General features: G+C 54.4%; 1 protein-coding gene across 1 annotated transcript in view; it reads right to left on the reverse strand.

The window, feature by feature from the left end:
- Positions 1–7,712: 7,712 nt before the first annotated feature.
- The window catches only part of LOC146802023 (cytochrome P450 2J2-like), a 472,990-nt gene continuing 453,920 nt past the window's right edge, over positions 7,713–26,782 (reverse strand). Inside the window, exon 9 of the mRNA XM_085621578.1 lies at positions 7,713–8,364. Within this exon, the coding sequence (XP_085477704.1) occupies positions 8,132–8,364 (233 nt within the window). The 3' untranslated portion in view covers positions 7,713–8,131. The remainder of the gene's footprint in view (positions 8,365–26,782) is intronic.

The following is a 26,782-nucleotide window of genomic DNA, read 5'->3' on the forward strand; positions in this document are numbered from 1 at the left end:
AGGAAGAGGGCAGGGGTCTGGACAGTTGATGGAAGTTCAGGTGGTGGTTGATGTATGTTGGTCCTTGGTTGTGTGGGCTTTGAAGGTGTGGGTCAACATCTTGAACTGACATCTCTTCTGAAAGGGGAGCCAGTGGAGCTTCCTGAGGTGGGCTGTGAAGTGGGTCCACTTGGGGAGGTCTAGGATGAGCCTGGCTGACGAATTCTGTATGGTCTACAGTCTCTTGAGGAGGAGCGAGGTGATTCCTACATAGAGTGCATTGCTGTTGTCCAAACGCCTGGTGTCAGGGGCTTGGGTTATGGTCCATCTGGTGTCAATGGGGACCCGTTCAAGATCTTACAGAGCACGCAAAGTGTGAGGAAGAAGGCGGATGAGACTGCATCGATCTGTATTTTCATGGTGAGCTTACTGTCTAGGATGATGCTCAGGTCGCAGGCGTGGTCGGTCAGAGTGGGTGAAGGTCCTAGTTCGGAAGGCAACCAGGCGTCGCTCCACATGGTGGTGTTATTCCCTAAAACCAGCACTTCTGTCTTGTCAGTGTTGAGTTTGAGGCAGTTGTATTTAGGGTGGTTTTGGTACTGTGGTTGGTGCGGAATCCAATAGAGAGGTGTCCAGAAGCTGAGGAATCGGTGGTGGTGGCTTGGGGTTTGAAGTTTCTGTAGATGGTAGAGATCTTGTTGTGGAATATATCAGCCAGGGTGTCACAGAGTTCCTGGGATGGGGTGATGATATTTTCGGTGGTTGAGGTGTTGGAGAACTTGCTGACGATGTTGAAGAGTTCTTTACTGTGGTTGGAACTTGCTTTGATGTGGTTAGCAAGGGGTCTCCTTTTTGTCTCTTTCAGAAGTTGGTGGTATTGGTTGAGGAGGTCTTGAGTGTGGAATGGTCGGTGGGCTTATTGCTGGCGCGCCAATTCCTTTTGAGTCATTTGCAGTTGTGTTTCATGATTCTTAGTTCCGTGGTGTACCAACTGACTTGTTTGGAGGGCCTCTTCAGTTTGGTGATTTTAATGGGGCGACTGTCAGCACATTTGGTGATCAAGGCAGAAAAGATCTTGATAGTTTAGGTTGGCTGCAGTGTGAGCGTGGGAGGTGTTGAGGGCGTTGATCCATTGGCTATCTGAGACTCTGTACCAGCTGCGGTGTGAAGTGCTGTGTGGCTTGGGGGCAGTACTGGGGGATCCCGAGATGGTGAAGTGGATGATGGAGTGGTCTGTCCAGATGGGTTCGGTGACAAGGCTGTACTTGACTCTGTTGCTGGCCATGAAGATGAGGTTGATTGTGTGTCCTGCAGTGTGCGTGAGGTTGGTGATGAATTGGGTGAGGCCAATGTTGTTCAGGCTCTCAGGGTTGGCGATATTGGAATAGTTGGGGTAGACGAGGTGAAAATTGAGCATGTTGAGGAAGATCTAGTGTTTGGAGTCAATGATGAGCAGTGCGATGAATTTGGGAATGGCGTTGCAGAAACTGGGGCGAGGTCCTCGGGGTCTGTAGGCGAGCGTTCCTCTGATTGGTGGTTTTGCTGTCTGTTCAGAGTTGGAAGTTGAGGTGTTCCATGATCGGGTGATGTGGTCTGTGGTGGCGGTGCAGTTGATGGTTTCCTTGTGGATGATTGTGATCCCACCTCCATGCTTGTTGATGCGGTCTCGTTGTGCTATTTCATAGATGTTGGGTATAGCTGAGGCAAAGTCGGGCGTGGAGGAGGGGGTGAACCAGGTCTCAGTGAGCAAGAAGACTTCGGGGTGCGAAAGGTGATGCTGTCCCAGATCTGTTTTCAGAGAGATCGTACGTTGAGCTGGAGGCAGTGGCATTGTCCCGAGGTGGCCATTGTTGGCGTGGTGGTGCTTGACGTGAGTTAGGGTGCTTCAGTGTTGCTGGAAATGAGGCAGTGCCGGCAGGTGAAGGGTCCTACCATCGACTGTGGTGAGGTGCTGCAGCAGTAGTTGTTGCGAAGTCCGGGTTGCATTCTCGGAGCTCAGAGGAGGAATATCTTTGGGAGGTGGGAGAGACAGAGTTACTGGCACTGGGCACGGTCTAGGCATGGATGGCAAAGACGTGATTGCCTTTTCCATGCCTTTGTCGCACCCGCTGCCTGCAGCCATGCTGCAGCCTCCATTAAGTAGGTTCTGGGAGGAAGGTGGGGCACTAAGGATGAGGGTGGGGCAACAACGCACTTAAGAAAAAGATAATAAACAGGCAATCAGGCAAACAATGAGGCAGAACGGCAATGAAGAAAAGACAATAAGGCAATACTGCAACAAAGAGAAAAATAACCAGGCAGAAAAGTGGCACAGAGAAAATAGGCTGCAAACAGTCAGGGACATGCTGAGGGTGACTCAACGAGCAGCAGGAGGGGGAGCTGGAGTGAGGTCCTGCATATGGGGGGTGGCAATTTTCAGGATTTTTCTTCTTATCATACAGCTTTTTTCCTCAAACAAGCCTCTTTTTCATTATATGGAGAGGAATAAATCACACACCCTATATGGGTAGATCTTGAAAACTATTTTGTTTATCCTTTTTCACTTCAAGAATTTTAATTCTTCACCCAGAAACCTCAATTTATGTCTCTTCCTATTCTAAAAAAACACTTTTGATCTTCTCAGTCCCAATTTTTTTTCTCATCATACTGACAGAGAACAATTTCTTCATTCCTTCATATGGCATAATAAATATGCTAAAATAAATAATAAAACTATTTTCTGGAATTCCTGGCATGAGAAAGGTTTAAGATGGATATTTTGAGAATGATTCTTATCTTTCTTTTTCTCAAGCCCAGCAACATTTTTCCCTTCCCCGTTCATATTCTTCTGATTATCTAAATATGTGTCATTAGTCTTTGGGATTTACACATCCTATAATCAGTTTTCACACAATCCTAAGCTCCCTACTCCTACCCCTAAATTGGTGACATACCATTATATTTCCCATCAGCATACCAAATATATAATAATAAAATCCTCCATCCTTAACTTTGCCCCCTTGATGGATTAGTGCAAACCTTGACATAGCAATTAAAAAACAAATCTTTCAGCTTCTACTAAATTATGTGCAGATTCATAACAGAGTGCCAGAACATTTTTCTGACCCCCATTTATAACTCATCCCCATGGCGGATCTTCATGCGCTTAAAAATATTAAAAGAATGTGAAACCTGGTAAGTTCCGGCTAACATTTGTGCAGATCCATCAAACAGTGCCAAAGTTATCAGCAAATCGAAAATATTACCTATTTTAATTTACACCCCCCCCCCCCCCATTGGAAACCTGATGTACCTGTTCTGGGCATCACTTGATAAATACTTGCCATACTTCACACAGATTGAACAAACAGCACTAACGCTGTAAGCAAATTAACATTTTATTGACCCACCCCCCTTATCTATGTCCACTCCCAAACAAATGGACAAAAAACTTGACTTTGCAGAGTAATCACACAGTGCCAAACTTATTAGCAAATGAAAAATCCCCCCCCCCTCCTTTTTAACTGCCCCACCTTTATGGATATGCACAAATCTGAAAACACTAATAGTAATTTGAACATCTTTAGTGTCTGACAAATTTTAAGCATATTCTTCAAAAGGTGCCAATGTTATAAGCAAATTAACAAATGGCCTTTACTGACAAGATATACAAAAGTATTACCCCTTTAAAACCTGCCCATCACCTTTCATAAAAAAGAAGATTTCAAAAACTAGTGAATGGATGTATACTAAATCTAACCAAGCCCGCTTTTTGAGCGAAGTTCTAATTTCATGCCAAGTTTGATGTAAATCTGTTAAGCAGTTTTTCCTCCTATCTTTCCTGCAATTCTTTTTATTTTAATGGTTTTTTATAGCATGAACATGACCCTTGTGGGTATCAGAGTGCTTTACTGGGTTAAAGAGTGCAGAGTAGTAAAACAGTATTGACTGAAAATTCACTAACAGACGGATAACATAAAACCTTTGTTAAAACCAACGTATTGTCATAGTTCATGACAGTGCAGGTACCAGGCAGTGTTGAGAAGCAGGGGGAAAAGTCGGTACTGGCAGACGAGCGCAATAGGTAGCCATAGAGTATTTAATCATGTGAGCGACTGGGGAGATATGAGTCATGTGATCTTGGGAAGAAATTTGTTAATAAGGAATTCTTTGACTTCTTTCTTGAATTATATGGCTGAGGGATTCGTTCTGATTGTAAGAGGTAATGAATTCAGATTCTTGGGGCAATCCCAGAGAAGGCATGGTTGTAGGTTTTCTTCTTGTGGAATCTCTGATATATAAATATATCTCTATATATATATTATGACTTCACATATTACATCACTCATGACATGGTCAGGGACATCACTAATGACATCACAGATGACATTTTAAATAACATCACGGTCATAAGCAATGCATTGCATGGGCGTAAGTTACAGTTAGTTCAGGTAACTATAACTGCTGAGTTTCTATGGTTTTGTGTGTATTAAATCCTAACCTAACTATCACGCCCCTGAGGAAGCCAAAGGGTTGCGTAAAATCCCAATAGCTCTAGAATGGGACACTATGCTAGAAACTCTTAAAGCGCTGGACCTAGACCCTAATAGCACCCGGAGTAATTTGCAATTGTAATAAGAGGAAAACCTAGCTTGAACGAAATGAATGCGTATGTGAGGAAGGATGGATCTGTCATGTACAATGGTGTGTTCCCTTAAATGTCGATTGAGTGATGTATGTAGCTGATCTGAGGCAAGAAAAAGACATTGAATGCACACTGATGTACTTTATCTGCATAGTACTAGAGAGAGGGGAAGGGAGATTAATGGGGGTTTAGTTTAACTTCATTGCAACCTGCGTTAAGAGGAGCATGGATATATGACAGTGCACGAATTTTTTGGATGACACAGTTTGTATTTATTGTATTGTTGGGTTATCGGTATGGTAAGCCAAATATATATAGATATTGTGTGTTGAATTATCCCATTTGTGGAACGGGGTACCAGAATTCTCTGTTTATATGCGTATCTAAACGCTGTACCTTTTTAAAATTCCAAATCAATAAAAATTTGTTTTAAAAAAACTGCAATGCACCAAGTCTTTCTTTTTTAGAATTCATTTTATGGATCCGCTGATCCGTTCCCAACAAAAAGCACACATTCAATACTAAACAACAACACATTTAATACAAACATATCCTAATATAATTTATAGAACTGTATCACTGCCTGTGTGTGGGTGTGTTAGTAGCTGTGTAAGTAACTGTGTGGTTGTGTGAGGGGTTATATGGATGTATGAGTGGGGGTGTTTGTGGCTGCGTGGATGTGTAACTGGTTGTGAGAGTGACTATGTGCATGTGTGAGTAGCTCTCTAGTGCCTTTTTAGGTGTGTGCGTGGCTTTCTGGATCTGTGAGTGGGTTTATAAGTGGCTGTATGGGTGTGTGAGTAGGTGTGTAAGAGTTTGTGTGGGTGTGTAAGTGGATCTGTAGGTCTGTGAGTGGGTGTGTAAGTGGGTGTGTCACAGGCTGCCTGGGTCTGTAAGTGGCTGTATAAATGGCTGTATGGGTGTGAGTGGGTGTGTGAGTACTTGTGTGAGTCTGTAACTGGGTATGTTAGTGTGTGGAGGGTGTGAGTGGGTGTGTTAGTGCTTTTGTGGGTCTGTAAATGGGTGTGTGAGTGGTTCTCTGGGTCTGTAAGTGGGTGTGTGCATAGCTGAACAGATGTGCAAGTGATTTTCTGGGTCCCTGAATGGGTGTGTGACTGGCTGTATGGATGTGTGAGTGCGTGTGAGTGTGTGGTGGTTGTGTGAGTAGGTGAGTAAGTGGCTGTGTAGGTCTGTGAGTAGGTGTGTGACTGGCTGCATGCATGTGTATGTGAGTGTGTGTGTAAGTTCCTGTGTGGGTCTGTGAGTGGATGTGTGAGTGGTTCTCTGGATCTGTAAATGGGTGTGTGAGTGGCTGAATGGGTGTGTGAATGGGTGTGTGAGGGGTTGTGTCAGTGTGTAAGTGTTTGTGAGTATGTGCTGGGTGTATAAGTGGGTGTGTAAGTGGCTGTGTCAGTGTGTACGTGGGTGTGTGAGTGTCTGAGTAAGTGTGTGAGTGGCTGTATGGGTGTGTGAGTGGTTGTGTGGGTGTATAAGTGCCTGTGTGGGTCTGGGAGTGGGTGTGTGAGTGGTTCTCTAGGTCTCTGAGTGGATATATCAGTGACTGTATGGGTGGGTGACTGGGTATGTGAGTGGGTGTGTGACTGGGTGTATGAGTGACAGTATAAGTGTGTAAATGGGTGTGGCAGTGGTTTTGTGGGTCTGTGACTGGGTGTGTGAGTGTGGGTGGGTGTGTGAGTGGTTCTCTAAGTCTCTGAGTGGATGTATCAGTTAGTGTATGGATATGAGAGGGTTGTGAATGGCTGTATGGATGTGTGACTTGGTGTGTGAGTGTCTGTATGGGTGGTTGTATATGTGGTTTTCTGGGTTTCTGAGTGGGTGTATGAGTGGCTGTATGGTTGTGAGTGGGTGTGTGAGTGGTTGTGTGGGTGTGTAAGGCAGCTTGTGAGTGTGTGGTGGGAGGGTATATGAGTGGGTGTGTAAGTGGCTGTGCAGGACTCTGAGTGGTGTATGAGTGGCTGTATGGCTGTGTCAGTGGTTTTGTTGTATGGGTGTGTGAGTGGTGTGTAAGTGGCTGTGTGGGTGTGTAAGTGGTATATGGGTGTGTACATGACTGTGTGAGTGGGTGTATGAGTGCCTGTGTGGGTCTGTGAGCATGTGTGTGAGTGGTTCTCTGCATCTCTGAGTAGATGTGTGAGTGCCGGTATGGGTGTGTGAGTTAGTGGCTGAATGGATGCCTGACTTGGTGTGTGAGTGGTTGTGTGAGAGAGTGTGCAAGTGGGTGTGCAAGTGGGTGTATGTGTTTTTTTAAATGGGGTCTGGATCCATCGATCTGCCATAGATCCACACACAGGGCCAAACTGAGTGCCACAGTGGATCCACAGATCCTCGCACACCAAAAATGAACCATTTTTGGACAATTACCTGCCCATGAGAGGTCCCTCACAGACCCCTCCATCAGTCCCATGGAGTCAGAATATCTGTATCCCAACCCCTTTTATCATATTTATACTCCCATTGGAACTGTGTCCCGATTCACAAAATGGCAACTGTAACTTTTCTCTCAGGTTGTGGCTAGCCAATCGCAGCATTGCTGTTGGCCTATGGATCCGCGGTGGATTCGCGTCTTTAGATATACATACATCTTTTCTTTTTAATAACACCAAAACTACTGAACAGATTTACACCAAATTACACTTTTTCTGGATCAAGATCGAGCTTTCTGCCTAATTAGGTGTAATTCCATTGAGCAGCTCGGGCTGTAGTCATGTCTAACAATCCCTATGGGTAATTGCCGGGGAAAGACACATTTTGAGACCCCTTCTTTTTCTCGGCTCCCGCTTGACAAATCACCCTGAAACTTTCCAAACAGTAGCTGAAGTGACTGGCAAACTAGTTTTGAAAAGTTCATGAAGATTTGTCAAATGGCGCTAAAGTTATTAGCAAAACAAAAAACACTTTTCCTATGGAAACTAGGTCCTAACTATAACTACCTACTGGTGACCGCCAGTAGGTCATATATATATATATATATATATATATATATATATATATATATATATATATATATATCTATACATATGTAAATCGATTAACAAAACCAGCGCCAACGGCAATATCTCCTGGTCCAGAAAGCACTCGGCACGACTCGGAGGTTATCCAAATCCAGTTTATTTAGCTTTTTCTCTTATAACAAGTAAAGTGCATTGTGCAGTTCTATACAGACATAGCCTGCGCCTTTCAGCCGAAGCCTTCCACAGGGCCATATATATATATATTTACACAGATGGTATTTGCACAGATTGTTTTGCAATCATTATTAAACAAGGCTCTACATGACCCCGTATGGGCACTATTCTTTATGGCTCATTATTGGTCACTGATATCCTACTTTAGAGTAAAATCTTTCATCATTACATGTATTGTGGTTCTTTGAATGAAAATATACTTATAATTGCTAAAAAAAAAAAAACCTCTAGTTTCATTTTGTTAGACCATATTGAGGCACATTTGAGCAAGAGTGCGATGAGCTTCCCTGTTCTGTTATTGTTCCGATCTAATGCAATCAAGTTAGATGGAAGTGACCCTCTGCCGAGGCTCTTCTGCAGCGTGGTGGTCTGGAGCCCACCTTGAAATAGCGCAGATTTGATGAGGGACTGTTAGCAATGTGGTTCCCACGAGGAGATCTAGGCTATCTGTCTTCACTCCCTCAGGTAGGTGGAACTTAAAGTGTTGTAGAAGACTGGAGAAGAAGATGAAGAGCTCAGTCCTCGCCAGCTGTTCCCCCAGGCAGATACGATGCCCTGCAAGAAGAATTGGCAATTGTGGTCAAATCCTTGGACACATGTGATAGGCTGTGATATCAGAATCCATCTCTAATGACTAATGAGTGACTTTTATTTGGTTCTATCATGCTCTTGTGCCATGCCAAAATATGTGCTCTTTTCTTTTTTTTTTTATAAATCTTTTTATTAAACATGCTCATCACATAATACAAGAGTGGACAATACATAGCAGTTGCAGAGGTACATCACAAGAGATGTGTTATTTTCCGTTTAATTACCTCAGGATACAAATGTCTCCTTATAATTAAACTGGAGTACAGGAGATGTTAGAAGTGAAAACAGGGAGAAAGGAGCAAAAATAAAAAATAGTTGACGTTAAGAAAAAGGGGAGAAGGGAATACTTTAACAAGAATTGGCAAGCCGATCGCTCTCAGTTTTTGTGAAATGACTCTGTGGTTTGGCAACACAGGTGATGGAAATAGTGTGACAAAAGTGTGCAGTGAAACTGCATCTGACCAGAACGCAACGGTGCATTTTTTACTATTTATTTTAGACACTGAGATAAAGGTGGAGTAGATAATGAGATCTCTACTTACTGGTCAATTTTTCGAGATAATAGCTGTTTCTGAAATAAGAAAGGCGTGGAAAGACGAATTAGATTGAAATGTCTAAGTATATGTTAAGGTGTTGATTAGAATGCATTTCTGATATACAACATTTACTATTGTAAAGCAATCCCTCAGTGGTAGTTGCAGAGAACCCAGAGCTCCTAAGGCAGGACGTTTTACCAGTTACAATATCAACTTGCTGGTAATTCAGGCGAACGGGAGGTGACTTTGTATCTGACTCACAATTGTGCTAATTTCCCATTCAACCCTAGGTTTCTCACAAGCAGCGATTTACAGGCTCATATTTTTAAATCCAGGATTACAATGAAATGATAGATGCTTTTTGTCTGCCTCACCCCTGTTGTTCGAATAGAGCGTGTCTCTGCATCCTTTTCCTCACATCCGAGCGCACACCGTTTGCCCTCCAGAGCGTGTCTCTGCATCCTTTTCCTCCCATCCGAGCGCACACCGTTTGCCGTCCAGAGCGTGTCTCTGCATCCTTTTCCCCACATCCGAGCACACACCGTTTGCCCTCCAGAGCGTGTCTCTGCATCCTTTTTCTCCCATCCGAGCGCACACCGTTTGCCCTCCAGAGCGTGTCTCTGCATCCTTTTCCTCCCATCCAAGCGCACACCATTTGCCCTCCAGAGCGTGTCTCGGCCTGTCTCGGCATCCTTTTCCTCACATCCGAGCGCACACCTTTTACCCTCCAGAGCGTGTCTCTGCATCCTTTTCCTCACATCCGAGCTCCAGAGCGTGTCTCTGAATCCTTTTCCTCACATCCGAGCGCACACCGTTTGCCCTCCAGAGCGTGTCTCTGCATCCTTTTCCTCCCATCCGAGCGCACACCGTTTGCCCTCCAGAGCGTGTCTCTGCATCCTTTTCCTCCCATCTGAGCGCACACCGTTTGCCCTCCAGAGCGTGTCTCGGCATCCTTTTCCTCACATCCGAGCGCACACCTTTTGCCCTCCAGAGCGTGTCTCTGCATCCTTTTCCTCACATCCGAACGCACACCTTTTGCACTCCAGAGCGTGTCTCTGCATCCTTTCCCTCACATCCGAGCGCACACCTTTTGCACTCCAGAGCGTGTCTCGGCATCCTTTCCCTCACATCCCAGCGCACACCGTTTGCCCTCCAGAGCGTGTCTCTGCATGCTTTTCCTCACATCCGAGCGCACACCGTTTGCACTCCAGAGCGTGTCTCTGCATCCTTTCCCTAACATCCAAGCGCACACCGTTCGCACACCGTTTGCCCTCCAGAGCGTGTCTCTGCATCCTTTCCCTCACATCCGATCGCACACCGTTTGCCCTCCAGAGCATGTCTGCATCCTTTCCCTCACATCCGAGCGCACACCGTTTGCCCTCCAGAGCGTGTCTCTGCATCCTTTCCCTCCCATCCGAGCGCACACAGTTTGCCCTCCAGAGCGTGTCTGCATCCTTTCCCTCACATGCGAGCGCACACCGTTTGCCCTCCAGAGCGTGTCTCTGCATCCTTTCCCTCCCATCCGAGCGCACACTGTTTGCCCTCCAGAGCGTGTCTCTGCATCCTTTCCCTCCCATCCGAGCGCACACCGTTTGCCCTCCAGAGCGTGTCTGCATCCATTCCCTCACATCCGAGCGCACACCGTTTGCCCTCCAGAGCGTGTCTCTGCATCCTTTCCCTCCCATCCGAGCGCACACCATTAGCCCTCCAGAGCGTGTCTGCATCCATTCCCTCACATCCGAGCGCACACCGTTTGCCCTCCAAAGCGTGTCTCTGCATCCTTTCCCTCACATCCGAGCGCACACCGTTTACCCTCCAGAGCGTGTCTCTGCATCCTTTCCCTCACATCCGAGCGCACACCGTTAGCCCTCCAGAGCGTGTCTGCATCCATTCCCTCACATCCGAGCGCACACCGTTTGCCCTCCAAAGCGTGTCTCTGCATCCTTTCCCTCACATCCGAGCGCACACCGTTTACCCTCCAGAGCGTGTCTCTGCATCCTTTCCCTCCCATCCGAGCGCACACCGTTTGCCCTCCAAAGCGTGTCTCTGCATCCATTCCCTCACATCCGAGCGCACACCGTTTGCCCTCCAGAGCGTGTCTCTGCATCCTTTCCCTCACATCCGAGCGCACACCGTTTGCCCTCCAGAGCGTGTCTCTGCATCCTTTCCCTCACATCCGAGCGCACACCGTTTGCCCTCCAGAGCGTGTCTCTGCATCCTTTTCCTCCCATCCGAGCGCACACCGTTTGCCCTCCAGAGCGTGTCTCGGCATCCTTTTCCTCACATCCGAGCGCACACCTTTTGCCCTCCAGAGCGTGTCTCTGCATCCTTTTCCTCACATCCGAGCGCACACCTTTTGCACTCCAGAGCGTGTCTCTGCATCCTTTCCCTCACATCCGAGCGCACACCTTTTGCACTCCAGAGCGTGTCTCGGCATCCTTTCCTTCACATCCCAGCGCACACCGTTTGCCCTCCAGAGCGTGTCTCTCCATGCTTTTCCTCACATCCCAGCGCACATCATTTGCACTCCAGAGCGTGTCTCTGCATCCTTTCCCTAACATCCAAGTGCACACCGTTAGCACACCGTTTGCCCTCCAGAGCGTGTCTCTGCATCCTTTCCCTCACATCCGAGTGCACACCGTTTGCCCTCCAGAGCATGTCTGCATCCTTTCCCTCACATCCGAGCGCACACCGTTTGCCCTCCAGAGCGTGTCTCTGCATCCTTTCCCTCCCATCCGAGCGCACACAGTTTGCCCTCCAGAGCGTGTCTGCATCCTTTCCCTCACATGCGAGCGCACACCGTTTGCCCTCCAGAGCGTGTCTCTGCATCCTTTCTGTTAGACGGACCGGGAGGGTCGGCCGAGGACAAGGGGAGAGGTCTCCGGGGAGAGCCGTCTCCAGCGATCGTACAGACAAATAACTTCCCCCCCACAGACAGATATCACACAAGGAGATGAGTTAGCGTTCTTTATAAGCACTTCTTAAGGTACGATGAAAAGGTACAAGGAGGTCTGGACTCAGGGGTCCCCTCGATTCAAGTCTCTCAAGATGGGAAAAGGGGGTAGCGGGACAGTCTGGTTACCAGGCTGGTAGTTGAGATGGTATGATGGGTTGCTCCCAATCCTCGAGCTTAGGTAGTCTAGCTGGTACGGGCCGCGGCAGCGCCAGCAGGTCCCAGTGACGATGGTCGATACACGGCCCGCGGCAGCGCCAGCAGGTCCCAGTGGAGATGGTCGATGTACGGTCCGCGGCAGCGCCAGCAGGTCCCGGTGGAGATGGTCGTTACAACGGGCCGCGGCAGCGCCAGCAGGTCCCGACGAGGATGGATGTTGCAGAAGGCCGCGGCAGCGCCAGCAGGCAGGACGATAGATCACAAGATAGGGCTACGGCAGCGCCAGTAGTCCGTCAAGGCTGAGTTCTCTCGGTGTCTCTCGACTCCAGGATACAACTGCCTTCCTGCTCCGCAGCTGCTCCAGTTATAGGGCAGGTGCCCTTTGATGTCCGGACCCTCGCACTTGGAGGTCGGAGGGTCCGGGATGAAGGTGTCCAGACACCCAGCGGGGGGGTGGAGCCGGTGCCTGGGGGAGCTGGAGGCGATCGTCACCTGGCAGGGGAGAGTCCTTGGCACTTCGTCCTCCCATTGACCTGCCAAGTGATCCGCTCACCTCCTGGGTGGATGGTGGTGCCGGGATGTCGGGGCCGGCCAGGCCCAGGGTTAGGGTCGGGGGGAGGCCACGCGGCCTCGTGGCGCAGGGCCCAAGATGGCGGCTTGACCCGGCCGAGGGAGCCGGTGGTGGCTTGGGCCCGTGCTACAGGGAGGTCCGAGGGCAGGAGTTCCGTCGGGAGACGGGGTGCGGGTGATTCTCGTGGGTCGCGCCTGGGGGGCTGGGGCTTGGGCCCTGTCATGCGGGGGGGGCGCAAGCCCTTCGTGTGGCCTGTCCAACATGCGTCCCCCCCAGCTGAAGGCGGGGAGAGTCACCCATCTCCTTGGGGACTCTCTTCGTCGAGGCGGAAGAAGCGGGACAGGCCATCTGCGTTGGCGTGGTCTTGGCCCGGTCAGTGCTCCACGGTGAAGTCCATTCCCTGCAGGGAGATGGACCATTGCAATAGCTTTGGGTTTTCCCCCCGCATCTGCATCAGCCACTGCAGGGGTCTATGGTCGGTTTGTACCCGGAAGTGGGTACCGAAGAGATAGGGCTGGAGCTTTTTGAGGGCCCACACCACTGCGAAGGCCTCCCTCTCGATGGTGCTCCAGCGCTGTTCTCGGCCCAGGAGACGTCGGCTGATGAAGGCCACCGGCTGGTCATGACCCTCGGGGTTCACTTGGGAAAGAACCGCTCCGATGCCGTGGTCGGAGGCGTCTGTCTGTACTACGAATTCCCGACTGTAATCGGGGGCCTGGAGCACAGGGGCGGTGCACAGGGCGGCCTTCAGCTTTTCGAAGGCCGCTTGACAATCGGGGGTCCAGTTAATCCGCTTTGGTTGGTTCTTGGACGTGAGACCCGTGAGGTGCCCCACAATGCTGCCGTAGTCCTTCACGAACCGCCGGTAGTAGCCGGTGAGCCCCAAGAAGGCTCGGACTTCGGTCTGAGTGACGGGGGGCTGCCAGGACTGGATGGCAGCAATCTTAAGTTGCAGTGGGGCCACCAGCCCGCTCCCCACCTGGTGCCCCAGGTAGATCACGGACCCTTGACCAATTTGGCATTTGCCGGCCTTAATCGTGAGGCCGGCCCGCTGGAGGGCCTGTAGGACCTCCTGGAGGTGGAGGAGGTGGTCGGACCAGTGGCGGCTGTATACAGCAATATCGTCCAGGTAGGCAGCGCTGAACTCTTCGAGCCCCGCCAAGACCTGGTTCACAAGACGTTGAAATGTAGCGGGGGCGTTCTTCATGCCAAAGGGCATGACCTTGAAGTGGTAGTGGCCATCGGGGGTAGAGAATGCGGATCGTTCTTGAGCTCGGGGTGTGAGGCCGATCTGCCAGTAGCCCGCTGTTAGGTCGAAGATACTGAGGTAGCGGGCGGCCCCCAGCCGGTCGATCAATTCATCCGCTCTGGGGATAGGATGAGCGTCAGTTCGGGTGACCGCGTTCAAGCCCCGGTAGTCGACGCAGAATCTTAGTTCAGGTGTGGTGCCGGGGGCAGCGGCTTTGGGGACCAATACAACTGGACTGGCCCAGGGACTGTCCGAGGGCTCGATGACCCCGATCGTGAGCATTTTGGCCACTTCCTCTTGTATGCAGGCCCGTACCCGATCTGGTACGCGGTAGGCCCGGTGCCGGACAGGGGGACTGTCCCCGGTGTCCACGTCGTGCAAGCACCAAGGGGTGACCCCGGGAGTGAGGGAGAACAGTGAAGCGAACCGCAGCAGGAGGTCCCGGCAGCCCTGGCGTTGCTCTGGGGTGAGGGCATCGGAGAGCCGGACCCCGTCCACGGAACCGTCTTTCTCCTGAGTCTTCAGGAGATCAGGGAGAGGCTCGGAGTCTTCTTCCGCCCCACTGTCTGTAGCCATCAGGAGGCTGAGTTCTGAGCGCACAAAGTGTGGTTTGAGTCTGTTGGTGTGGAGGACCCGAAGGGGGTTCCGGGTGGTCCCCATGTCGATGAGGTAAGTGACGGGGCTTTTGCGCTCGACCACCTTGAAGGGCCCCGTCCACTTATCTTGCAAGGCACATGGTTCGGTGGGGGACATCACCCACACTTGTTGTCCAGGTTCGAACTCGACGGAGGAGGCATTGTGATCATACCATCTCTTCATGTCTTCCTGGCTGGCCTCGAGGTTCGCCTTGGCCATCTCCCTGAAGCGCCGGGTCTGATTACGTAGGGCCAGGAGGTACTTGAAGACGTCTGGAGGGGTCTTTAGGGGGGCCATCTCCCAACCTTCTTTGACTAGGCTGAGGGGCCCTCGCACAGGGTGCCCGTACAGGAGTTCGAAAGGGCTAAAACCGAGGGACTTCTGGGGAACTTCTCGGTAGGCGAAGAGGAGGCACGGGAGTAGTACATCCCACTGGCGACGGAGGGGCTCTTCCAATCCCCCAATCATCCCCTTGAGAGTGCGGTTGAATCGCTCCACTAGTCCGTTCCCTTGGGGGTGATAGGGGGTCGTGAATCGGTAGGTGACCCCGCACTGTTGCCAGAGGGACTTCATGTATTTGGAGATGAAGTTCGTGCCTCGGTCGCTGACGACTTCTCGGGGGAAGCCCACCCGGGAGAAGATCCCCATTAGGGCCCGGCCAACCACCGGAGCTGTTACCGTTCGCAGAGGCACCGCCTCGGGGTAGCGGGTGGCGTGATCCACCAGTACTAGGATGAACCTATGTCCTTGTGCCGTGCGGGGGTCCAGGGGCCCCACAATGTCTATTCCTACCCTCTCGAACGGGGTGGTGACCACCGGGAAGGGTTGTAGAGGGGCCTTCAGCTTACGGCCACTCTTCCCGCTGGCCTGGCACGTGGGGCAGGACCGGCAGTGGTTCAGGACGTCGTTCCGCATCTTCGGCCAGAAAAAGTGGGTCACTAGGCGACTGTAAGTTTTGTCTTGGCCCAGGTGTCCAGCCAGGGGGACATCGTGGGCCAGATTGAGCAGGAAGTCTCTGAAGCGGAGAGGTACCACCAGTACTCGACCGGCCCCTAGCTCTGCGATCCTCTGTTCGCTGTATAGCAGGTCGTTCTCCCAGTAGACCCAGTGAGTTCCGGTGGAGTCCCCTGCGCTCTGGGCGCTGGCTTGTTGGCGGAGTCCCTCGAGGGAGGGGCAGGTCTTTTGCTCCTGGCGGAACTGTTCTTGGGTGGGCCCCCCTTCTTGACGCCACTGAGCCAGGCCGGGGACGTCCTGGAGGTGCGCGTCCCCTTCGGTCGTTGGCTCCGGGGGGTTGGCCTCATCGTTGTCTTCTACTGGGGCGACCGGGGGCGGAGGTGCTGGCCATTCCGGTTCTTCTGGTCGGGGAACGGCACGGGCTGCCCTGGACCGGGTGGTTACGCAGGCCCAGTCCGGGAGGCCCAGCATCCCCAGGTGCTCTCTTCTCTCGACGGTGGCCCATTGGGAACTCTCAAGGTCATTCCCCAGGAGGCAGTCCACGGGGGCATCATCCCGGACCGTCACTTTTAACAGGCCGGAGACCCCTCCCCATTCGAAGGGGACGCAGGCCATTTGGCACAGACTTTCGGAATTGTCAGCTGAGCGGACGGGGCAGAGAATGTTCGGCAGGATCTGCTCGGGTTTCACCAGGTGACAGCGGACGGCCGTCACACTGGCGCCTGTGTCACGTAAGGCCTCGGCCCGATGCCCATTAATGGTCACCCACTGACCGTATTTCCTGGTGTTGGCGGGTAGGGGAGCCAGCGGGACTATGTCTTTTCCCCCTAGGCACGCTAGAACCATGGCGGCCGGTTCCCACTCTTGCTGGGCCAGCTCATACTCTTCCTGTTCCTCTGACAGTCGTTCTTCCCCCAGGGCGGCGGCAGCTACCTGGCGGGGCTTGGGTGTTTTGTTCTGCGGGCAGCTCGGGTCATTGGCGTAATGGCTGACTCGCTGGCATCGGTGGCACGTGACATTGGCTCGGAACCCTGGACGCATCGGGGGGTTTCCCCGGCCGGCCGGGGGCGGGGTGCTGCCACGGGTGTTGCCGGGAGGGTGTCTCTCCCTCGCCCCTGGCCTCCTCCTCCTCCCCGAGGACGGTGCTGGCCTTGGTTGCTTCGGTTCTGCTCGTGCGGTCCTCTCCGGCTCACTCGGGTGCTCTCCCATCGGTCAGCTTCAGCGGCGAGCTGCCGGGGGTCGGTCAATTTACTGTCGAGGAGGTGCTGCCTGAGCTCGACGAAGCAGTTGTTCAACAGGTGTTCCCATACCATGAGGTTAAAGAGTTGTTCGTAGGTCGTTACATGGCTCCCCTTGATCCACCCCTCGAAGGCTCGGCTGAAATAGTTTACGTACTCCACCCAAGTTGTACCCGGGATCCGGGTGCAATCTCTGAACCTCTGGCGGTACATCTCGGGTGTGAGGCCGTAGCGGGTGAGGAGGACAGCCTTCATGTGGTCGTAGGACGACATTTGGTGATCTGGGAGCTGCAACAGGGCATCGCGACCTTCGTTGACGAACCTCCCCCATAGTCCAGCTCCCCAATCACTCCGGTCGATCCGGTGGGAGGTCATGGCGATCTCGTAGGCTTTGAACCACTGCTGTATGTCGTCTTTTCGGACATACTCTCGGACAACATCCTTGGGGATGTGGACTTTTTTCTCGGTTGCCCCTGGGGTGTGCGGTCGCTCAGGCACCCCCGTCTCTTTATTCTGTTTCCGAAGTTCTATTTCCGCCAGTTTGCGTTCGTGTTCGAGTGTTATTCTTTTTTCCTCAAGCTCTCTCTGTCTCTGTTTTTCTTCTCGCTCCTCTCGGAGCCGCAGATGCTCTAGATTTAGTTTCTGCTCGGCTAACTTTAGTTCACCGTCCATCTTGAGTCGTGCCATTTCCAACTCGTGTAATCTGGTCCTTTCTCTTTCCTGGATCTCCTCCTGCGAGAGGCCCGTTCCCCTCTCCTCGGGAGCCGTGGCGTTCCCCTCTGGTGTGACACTGTTTTGGTCGGAGGATCCGGTGATCCCAGTTTCTGCCCACGACTCAAGGGCGCGCTTCAAATCCTCTTTGGTACTCAGGCCGGTGGTAGCAATGCCTAGTTCCATGCAGAATTGTTTAAGTTCGCGGTGGTTATACTCTTCCAACTTATCCATTTGGAACTTTTCAGTGGAACCGCTATCTTTAGCTGACATCGTGGTTTTGTCGTGGGGTGAGCTACTCTCTGTACGATTACGCGTTGATTCGGATCGCGCCGCTGGCCACCAATGTTAGACGGACCGGGAGGGTCGGCCGAGGACAAGGGGAGAGGTCTCCGGGGAGAGCCGTCTCCAGCGATCGTACAGACAAATAACTTCCCCCCCACAGACAGATATCACACAAGGAGATGAGTTAGCGTTCTTTATAAGCACTTCTTAAGGTACAATGAAAAGGTACAAGGAGGTCTGCCCCTCCCTCGAGGGACTCCGCCAACAAGCCAGCGCCCAGAGCGCAGGGGACTCCACCGGAACTCACTGGGTCTACTGGGAGAACGACCTGCTATACAGCGAACAGAGGATCGCAGAGCTAGGGGCCGGTCGAGTACTGGTGGTACCTCTCCGCTTCAGAGACTTCCTGCTCAATTTGGCCCACGATGTCCCCCTGGCTGGACACCTGGGCCAAGACAAAACTTACAGTCGCCTAGTGACCCACTTTTTCTGGCCGAAGATGCGGAACGACGTCCTGAACCACTGCCGGTCCTGCCCCACGTGCCAGGCCAGCGGGAAGAGTGGCCGTAAGCTGAAGGCCCCTCTACAACCCTTCCCGGTGGTCACCACCCCGTTCGAGAGGGTAGGAATAGACATTGTGGGGCCCCTGGACCCCCGCACGGCACAAGGACATAGGTTCATCCTAGTACTGGTGGATCACGCCACCCGCTACCCCGAGGCGGTGCCTCTGCGAACGGTAACAGCTCCGGTGGTTGGCCGAGCCCTAATGGGGATCTTCTCCCGGGTGGGCTTCCCCCGAGAAGTCGTCAGCGACCGAGGCACGAACTTCATCTCCAAATACATGAAGTCCCTCTGGCAACAGTGCGGGGTCACCTACCGATTCACGACCCCCTATCACCCCCAAGGGAACGGACTAGTGGAGCGATTCAACCGCACTCTCAAGGGGATGATTGGGGGATTGGAAGAGCCCCTCCATCGCCAGTGGGATGTACTACTCCCGTGCCTCCTCTTCGCCTACCGAGAAGTTCCCCAGAAGTCCCTCGGTTTTAGCCCTTTCGAACTCCTGTACGGGCACCCTGTGCGAGGGCCCCTCAGCCTAGTCAAAGAAGGTTGGGAGATGGCCCCCCTAAAGACCCCTCCAGACGTCTTCAAGTACCTCCTGGCCCTACGTAATCAGACCCGGCGCTTCAGGGAGATGGCCAAGGCGAACCTCGAGGCCAGCCAGGAAGACATGAAGAGATGGTATGATCACAATGCCTCCTCCGTCGAGTTCGAACCTGGACAACAAGTGTGGGTGATGTCCCCCACCGAACCATGTGCCTTGCAAGATAAGTGGACGGGGCCCTTCAAGGTGGTCGAGCGCAAAAGCCCCGTCACTTACCTCATCGACATGGGGACCACCCGGAACCCCCTTCGGGTCCTCCACACCAACAGACTCAAACCACACTTTGTGCGCTCAGAACTCAGCCTCCTGATGGCTACAGACAGTGGGGACTCCGAGCCTCTCCCTGATCTCCTGAAGACTCAGGAGAAAGACGGTTCCGTGGACGGGGTCCGGCTCTCCGATGCCCTCACCCCAGAGCAACGCCAGGGCTGCCGGGACCTCCTGCTGCGGTTCGCTTCACTGTTCTCCCTCACTCCCGGGGTCACCCCTTGGTGCTTGCACGACGTGGACACCGGGGACAGTCCCCCTGTCCGGCACCGGGCCTACCGCGTACCAGATCGGGTACGGGCCTGCATACAAGAGGAAGTGGCCAAAATGCTCACGATCGGGGTCATCGAGCCCTCGGACAGTCCCTGGGCCAGTCCAGTTGTATTGGTCCCCAAAGCCGCTGCCCCCGGCACCACACCTGAACTAAGATTCTGCGTCGACTACCGGGGCTTAAACGCAGTCACCCGAACCGACGCTCATCCTATCCCCAGAGCGGATGAATTGATCGACCGGCTGGGGGCCGCCCGCTACCTCAGTATCTTCGACCTAACAGCGGGCTACTGGCAGATCGGCCTCACACCCCGAGCTCAAGAACGATCCGCATTCTCTACCCCCGATGGCCACTACCACTTCAAGGTCATGCCCTTTGGCATGAAGAACGCCCCCGCTACATTTCAACGTCTTGTGAACCAGGTCTTGGCGGGGCTCGAAGAGTTCAGCGCTGCCTACCTGGACGATATCGCTGTATACAGCCGCCACTGGTCCGACCACCTCCTCCACCTCCAGGAGGTCCTACAGGCCCTCCAGCGGGCCGGCCTCACGATTAAGGCCGGCAAATGCCAAATTGGTCAAGGGTCCGTGACCTACCTGGGGCACCAGGTGGGGAGCGGGCTGGTGGCCCCACTGCAACTTAAGATTGCTGCCATCCAGTCCTGGCAGCCCCCCGTCACTCAGACCGAAGTCCGAGCCTTCTTGGGGCTCACCGGCTACTACCGGCGGTTCGTGAGGGACTACGGCAGCATTGTGGGGCCCCTCACGGGTCTCACGTCCAAGAACCAACCAAAGCGGATTAACTGGACCCCCGATTGTCAAGCGGCCTTCGAAAAGCTGAAGGCCGCCCTGTGCACCGCCCCTGTGCTCCAGGCCCCCGATTACAGTCGGGAATTCGTAGTACAGACAGACGCCTCCGACCACGGCATCGGAGCGGTCCTTTCCCAAGTGAACCCCGAGGGTCATGACCAGCCGGTGGCCTTCATCAGCCGACGTCTCCTGGGCCGAGAACAGCGCTGGAGCACCATCGAGAGGGAGGCCTTCGCAGTGGTGTGGGCCCTCAAAAAGCTCCGGCCCTATCTCTTCGGTACCCACTTCCGGGTACAAACCGACCATAGACCCCTGCAGTGGCTGATGCAGATGCGGGGGGAAAACCCAAAACTATTGCGCTGGTCCATCTCCCTGCAGGGAATGGACTTCACCGTGGAGCACCGACCGGGCCAAGACCACGCCAACGCAGATGGCCTGTCCCGCTTCTTCCGCCTCGACGAAGAGAGTCCCCAAGGAGATGGGTGACTCTCCCCGCCTTCAGCTGGGGGGGACGCATGTTGGACAGGCCACACGAAGGGCTTGCGCCCCCCCCGCATGACAGGGCCCAAGCCCCAGCCCCCCAGGCGCGACCCACGAGAATCACCCGCACCCCGTCTCCCGACGGAACTCCTGCCCTCGGACCTCCCTGTAGCACGGGCCCAAGCCACCACCGGCTCCCTCGGCCGGGTCAAGCCGCCATCTTGGGCCCTGCGCCACGAGGCCGCGTGGCCTCCCCCCGACCCTAACCCTGGGCCTGGCCGGCCCCGACATCCCGGCACCACCATCCACCCAGGAGGTGAGCGGATCACTTGGCAGGTCAATGGGAGGACGAAGTGCCAAGGACTCTCCCCTGCCAGGTGACGATCGCCTCCAGCTCCCCCAGGCACCGGCTCCACCCCCCCGCTGGGTGTCTGGACACCTTCATCCCGGACCCTCCGACCTCCAAGTGCGAGGGTCCGGACATCAAAGGGCACCTGCCCTATAACTGGAGCAGCTGCGGAGCAGGAAGGCAGTTGTAGCCTGGAGTCGAGAGACACCGAGAGAACTCAGCCTTGACGGACTACTGGCGCTGCCGTAGCCCTATCTTGTGATCTATCGTCCTGCCTGCTGGCGCTGCCGCGGCCTTCTGCAACATCCATCCTCGTCGGGACCTGCTGGCGCTGCCGCGGCCCGTTGTAACGACCATCTTCACCGGGACCTGCTGGCGCTGCCGCGGACCGTACATCGACCATCTTCTCTGGGACCTGCTGGCGCTGCCGCGGCCCGTGTATCGACCATCTTCACTGGGACCTGCTGGCGCTGCCGCGGCCCGTACCAGCTAGACCACCTAAGCTCGAGGATTGTGAGCTACCCACCATACCACCTCAACTACCAGACTGGTAACCAGACTATCCCGCTACCCCCTTTCCCATCTTGAGAGACTTGAATCGAGGGGACCCCTGAGTCCAGACCTCCTTGTACCTTTTCATCGTACCTTAAGAAGTGCTTATAAAGAACGCTAACTCATCTCCTTGTGTGGTATCTGTCTGTGGGGGGGAAGTTATTTGTCTGTACGATCGCTGGAGACGGCTCTCCCCGGAGACCTCTCCCCTTATCCTCGGCCGACCCTCCCGGTCCGTCTAACAACGATGAAAAGGTACAAGGAGGTCTGGACTCAGGGGTCCCCTCGATTCAAGTCTCTCAAGATGGGAAAAGGGGGTAGCGGGACAGTCTGGTTACCAGGCTGGTAGTTGAGATGGTATGATGGGTAGCTCCCAATCCTCGAGCTTAGGTGGTCTAGCTGGTACGGGCCGCGGCAGCGCCAGCAGGTCCCAGTGACGATGGTCGATACACGGCCCGCGGCAGCGCCATCAGGTCCCAGTGGAGATGGTCGATGTACGGTCCGCGGCAGCGCCAGCAGGTCCCGGTGGAGATGGTCGTTACAACGGGCCGCGGCAGCGCCAGCAGGTCCCGACGAGGATGGATGTTGCAGAAGGCCGCGGCAGCGCCAGCAGGCAGGACGATAGATCACAAGATAGGGCTACGGCAGCGCCAGTAGTCCGTCAAGGCTGAGTTCTCTCGGTGTCTCTCGACTCCAGGATACAACTGCCTTCCTGCTCCGCAGCTGCTCCAGTTATAGGGCAGGTGCCCTTTGATGTCCGGACCCTCGCACTTGGAGGTCGGAGGGTCCGGGATGAAGGTGTCCAGACACCCAGCGGGGGGGTGGAGCCGGTGCCTGGGGGAGCTGGAGGCGATCGTCACCTGGCAGGGGAGAGTCCTTGGCACTTCGTCCTCCCATTGACCTGCCAAGTGATCCGCTCACCTCCTGGGTGGATGGTGGTGCCGGGATGTCGGGGCCGGCCAGGCCCAGGGTTAGGGTCGGGGGGAGGCCACGCGGCCTCGTGGCGCAGGGCCCAAGATGGCGGCTTGACCCGGCCGAGGGAGCCGGTGGTGGCTTGGGCCCGTGCTACAGGGAGGTCCGAGGGCAGGAGTTCCGTCGGGAGACGGGGTGCGGGTGATTCTCGTGGGTCGCGCCTGGGGGGCTGGGGCTTGGGCCCTGTCATGCGGGGGGGGCGCAAGCCCTTCGTGTGGCCTGTCCAACACTTTCCCTCCCATCCGAGCGCACACTGTTTGCCCTCCAGAGCGTGTCTCTGCATCCTTTCCCTCCCATCCGAGCGCACACCGTTTGCCCTCCAGAGCATGTCTGCATCCATTCCCTCACATCCGAGCGCACACCGTTTGCCCTCCAGAGCGTGTCTCTGCATCCTTTCCCTCCCATCCGAGCGCACACCGTTTGCCCTCCAGAGCGTATCTGCATCCATTCCCTCACATCCGAGCGCACACCGTTTGCCCTCCAAAGCGTGTCTCTGCACCCTTTCCCTCACATCCGAGCGCACACCGTTTGCCCTCCAGAGCGTGTCTCTGCATCCTTTCCCTCACATCCGAGCGCACATCTGTTGCCCTCCAAAGCGTGTCTCTGCATCCATTCCCTCACATCCGAGCGCACACCGTTTGCCCTCCAGAGCGTGTCTCTGCATCCTTCCCCTCACATCCGAGCGCACACCGTTTGCCCTCCAGGGCATGTCTCTGCATCCTTTTCCTCCCATCCGAGCGCACACCGTTTGCCCTCCAAAGCGTGTCTCTGCATCCTTTTCCTCACATCCGAGCGCACACCGTTTGCCCTCCAGAGCATGTCTCTGCATCCTTTCCCTCACATCCGAGCGCACAAGGTTTGCCCTCCAGAGCGTATCTCTGTATCCTTTCCCTCACATCCGAGCGCACACCGTTTGCCCTCCAGAGCGTGTCTCTGCATCCTTTCCCTCACATCCGAGCGCACACCGTTTGCCCTCCAGAGCGTGTCTCTGCATCCTTTTCCTCCCATCCGAGCGCACACCGTTTGCCCTCCAAAGCGTGTCTCTGCATCCTTTTCCTCACATCCGAGCGCACACCGTTTGCCCTCGAGAGCGTGTCTCTGCATCCTTTCCCTCACATCCGAGCGCACAAGGTTTGCCCTCCAGAGCGTGTCTCTGTATCCTTTCCCTCACATCCGAGTGCACACCTGTTGCCCTCCAGAGCGTGTCTCTGTATCCTTTCCCTCACATCCGAGCGCACACCGTTTGCCCTCCAGAGCGTGTCTCTGCATCCTTTCCCCTTCATCCGAGCGCACACCTGTTGCCCTCCAGAGTGTCTCTGCATCCTTTCCCTCACATCCGAGCGCACACCGTTTGCCCTCCAAAGCGTGTCTCTGCATCCTTTCCCTCACATCCGAGCTCCAGAGCGTGTCTCTGCATCCTTTCCGTCACATCCGAGCGCACACCGTTTGCCCTCCAGAGCGTGTCTCGGCATCCTTTTCCTCACATCCGAGCGCACACCTTTTGCACTCCAGAGCGTGTCTCTGCATCCTTTCCCTCACATCCGAGCACACACCTTTTGCACTCTAGAGCGTGTCTCGCCATCCTTTCCCTCACATCTCAGCGCACACCGTTTGCCCTCCAGAGCGTGTCTCTGCATGCTTTTCCTCACATCCGAGCGCACACCGTTTACCCTCCAGAGCGTGTCTCTGCATCCTTTCCCTAACATCCAAGCGCACACCGTTTGCTCTCCAGAGCGTGTCTGCATCCATTCCCTCACATCCGAGCGCACACCGTTTGCCCTCCAAAGAGTGTCTCTGCATCCTTTCCCTCACATCCGAGAGCACACCGTTTGCCCTCCAGAGCGTGTCTCTGCATCCTTTCCCTCCCATCCGAGCGCACACCTGTTGCCCTCCAAAGTGTGTCTCTGCATCCATTCCCTCACATCCGAGCGCACACCGTTTGCCCTCCAGAGCGTGTCTCTGCATCCTTTCCCTCACATCCGAGCGCACACCGTTTGCCCTCCAGAGCGTGTCTCTGCATCCTTTCCCTCACATCCGAGCGCACACCGTTTGCCTTCCAGAGCATGTCTCTGCATCCTTTTCCTCCCATCCGAGCGCACACCGTTAGCCCTCCAAAGCGTGTCTCTGCATCCTTTTCCTCACATCCGAGCGCACACCGTTTGCCCTCCAGAGCGTGTCTCTGTATCCTTTCCCTCACATCCGAGCGCACAATGTTTGCCCCCCAGAGCGTGTCTCTGTATCCTTTCCCTCACATCCGAGCGCACACCTGTTGCCCTCCAGAGCGTGTCTCTGCATCCTTTCCCCTTCATCCGAGCGCACACCTGTTGCCCTCCAGAGTGTCTCTGCATCCTTTCCCTCACATCCGAGCGCACACCGTTTGCCCTCCAAAGCGTGTCTCTGCATCCTTTCCCTCACATCCGAGCTCCAGAGCGTGTCTCTGCATCCTTTCCCTCACATCCGAGCGCACACCGTTTGCCCTCCAGAGCGTGTCTCGGCATCCTTTTCCTCACATCCGAGCGCACACCTTTTGCCCTCCAGAGCGTGTCTCGGCATCCTTTCCCTCACATCCCAGCGCACACCGTTTGCCCTCCAGAGCGTGTCTCTGCATGCTTTTCCTCACATCCGAGCGCACACTGATTGCCCTCCAGAGCGTGTCTCTGCATCCTTTCCCTCACATCCGAGAGCACACCGTTTGCCCTCCAGAGCGTGTCTCTGCATCCTTTCCCTCCCATCCGAGCGCACACCTGTTGCCCTCCAAAGTGTGTCTCTGCATCCATTCCCTCACATCCGAGCGCACACCGTTTGCCCTCCAGAGCGTGTCTCTGCATCCTTTCCCTCACATCCGAGCGCACACCGTTTGCCCTCCAGAGCGTGTCTCTGCATCCTTTCCCTCACATCCGAGCGCACACCGTTTGCCTTCCAGAGCATGTCTCTGCATCCTTTTCCTCCCATCCGAGCGCACACCGTTAGCCCTCCAAAGCGTGTCTCTGCATCCTTTTCCTCACATCCGAGCGCACACCGTTTGCCCTCCAGAGCGTGTCTCTGTATCCTTTCCCTCACATCCGAGCGCACAATGTTTGCCCCCCAGAGCGTGTCTCTGTATCCTTTCCCTCACATCCGAGCGCACACCTGTTGCCCTCCAGAGCGTGTCTCTGCATCCTTTCCCCTTCATCCGAGCGCACACCTGTTGCCCTCCAGAGTGTCTCTGCATCCTTTCCCTCACATCCGAGCGCACACCGTTTGCCCTCCAAAGCGTGTCTCTGCATCCTTTCCCTCACATCCGAGCTCCAGAGCGTGTCTCTGCATCCTTTCCCTCACATCCGAGCGCACACCGTTTGCCCTCCAGAGCGTGTCTCGGCATCCTTTTCCTCACATCCGAGCGCACACCTTTTGCCCTCCAGAGCGTGTCTCGGCATCCTTTCCCTCACATCCCAGCGCACACCGTTTGCCCTCCAGAGCGTGTCTCTGCATGCTTTTCCTCACATCCGAGCGCACACTGTTTGCACTCCAGAGCGTGTCTCTGCATCCTTTCCCTAACATCCAAGCGCACACCGTTCGCATACCGTTTGCCCTCCAGAGCGTGTCTCTGCATCCTTTCCCTCACATCCGAGCGCACACCGTTTGCCCTCCAGAGCATGTCTGCATCCTTTCCCTCACATCCGAGCGCACACCGTTTGCCCTCCAGAGCGTGTCTCTGCATTCTTTCCCTCCCATCCGAGTGCACACAGTTTGCCCTCCAAAGCGTGTCTGCATCCTTTCCCTCACATGCGAGCGCACACCGTTTGCCCTCCTCCAGAGCGTGTCTCTGCATCCTTTCCCTCCCATCCGAGCGCACACTGATTGCCCTCCAGAGCGTGTCTCTGCATCCTTTCCCTCCCATCCGAGCGCACACCGTTTGCCCTCCAGAGCGTGTCTGCATCCATTCCCTCACATCCGAGCGCACACCATTTGCCCTCCAGAGCGTGTCTCTGCATCCTTTCCCTCCCATCTGAGCGCACACCGTTTGCCCTGCAGAGCGTGTCTGCATCCATTCCCTCACATCCGAGCGCACACCGTTTGCCCTCCAAAGCGTGTCTCTGCATCCTTTCCCTCACATCCGAGCGCACACCGTTTGCCCTCCAGAGCGTGTCTCTGCATCCTTTCCCTCACATCCGAGCGCACACCGTTTGCCCTCCAGAGCATGTCTCTGCATCCTTTTCCTCCCATCCGAGCGCACACCGTTTGC

Source organism: Triturus cristatus, chromosome 8 (assembly GCF_964204655.1).
Source record: "Triturus cristatus chromosome 8, aTriCri1.1, whole genome shotgun sequence".
NCBI lineage: Eukaryota > Metazoa > Chordata > Amphibia > Caudata > Salamandridae > Triturus > Triturus cristatus.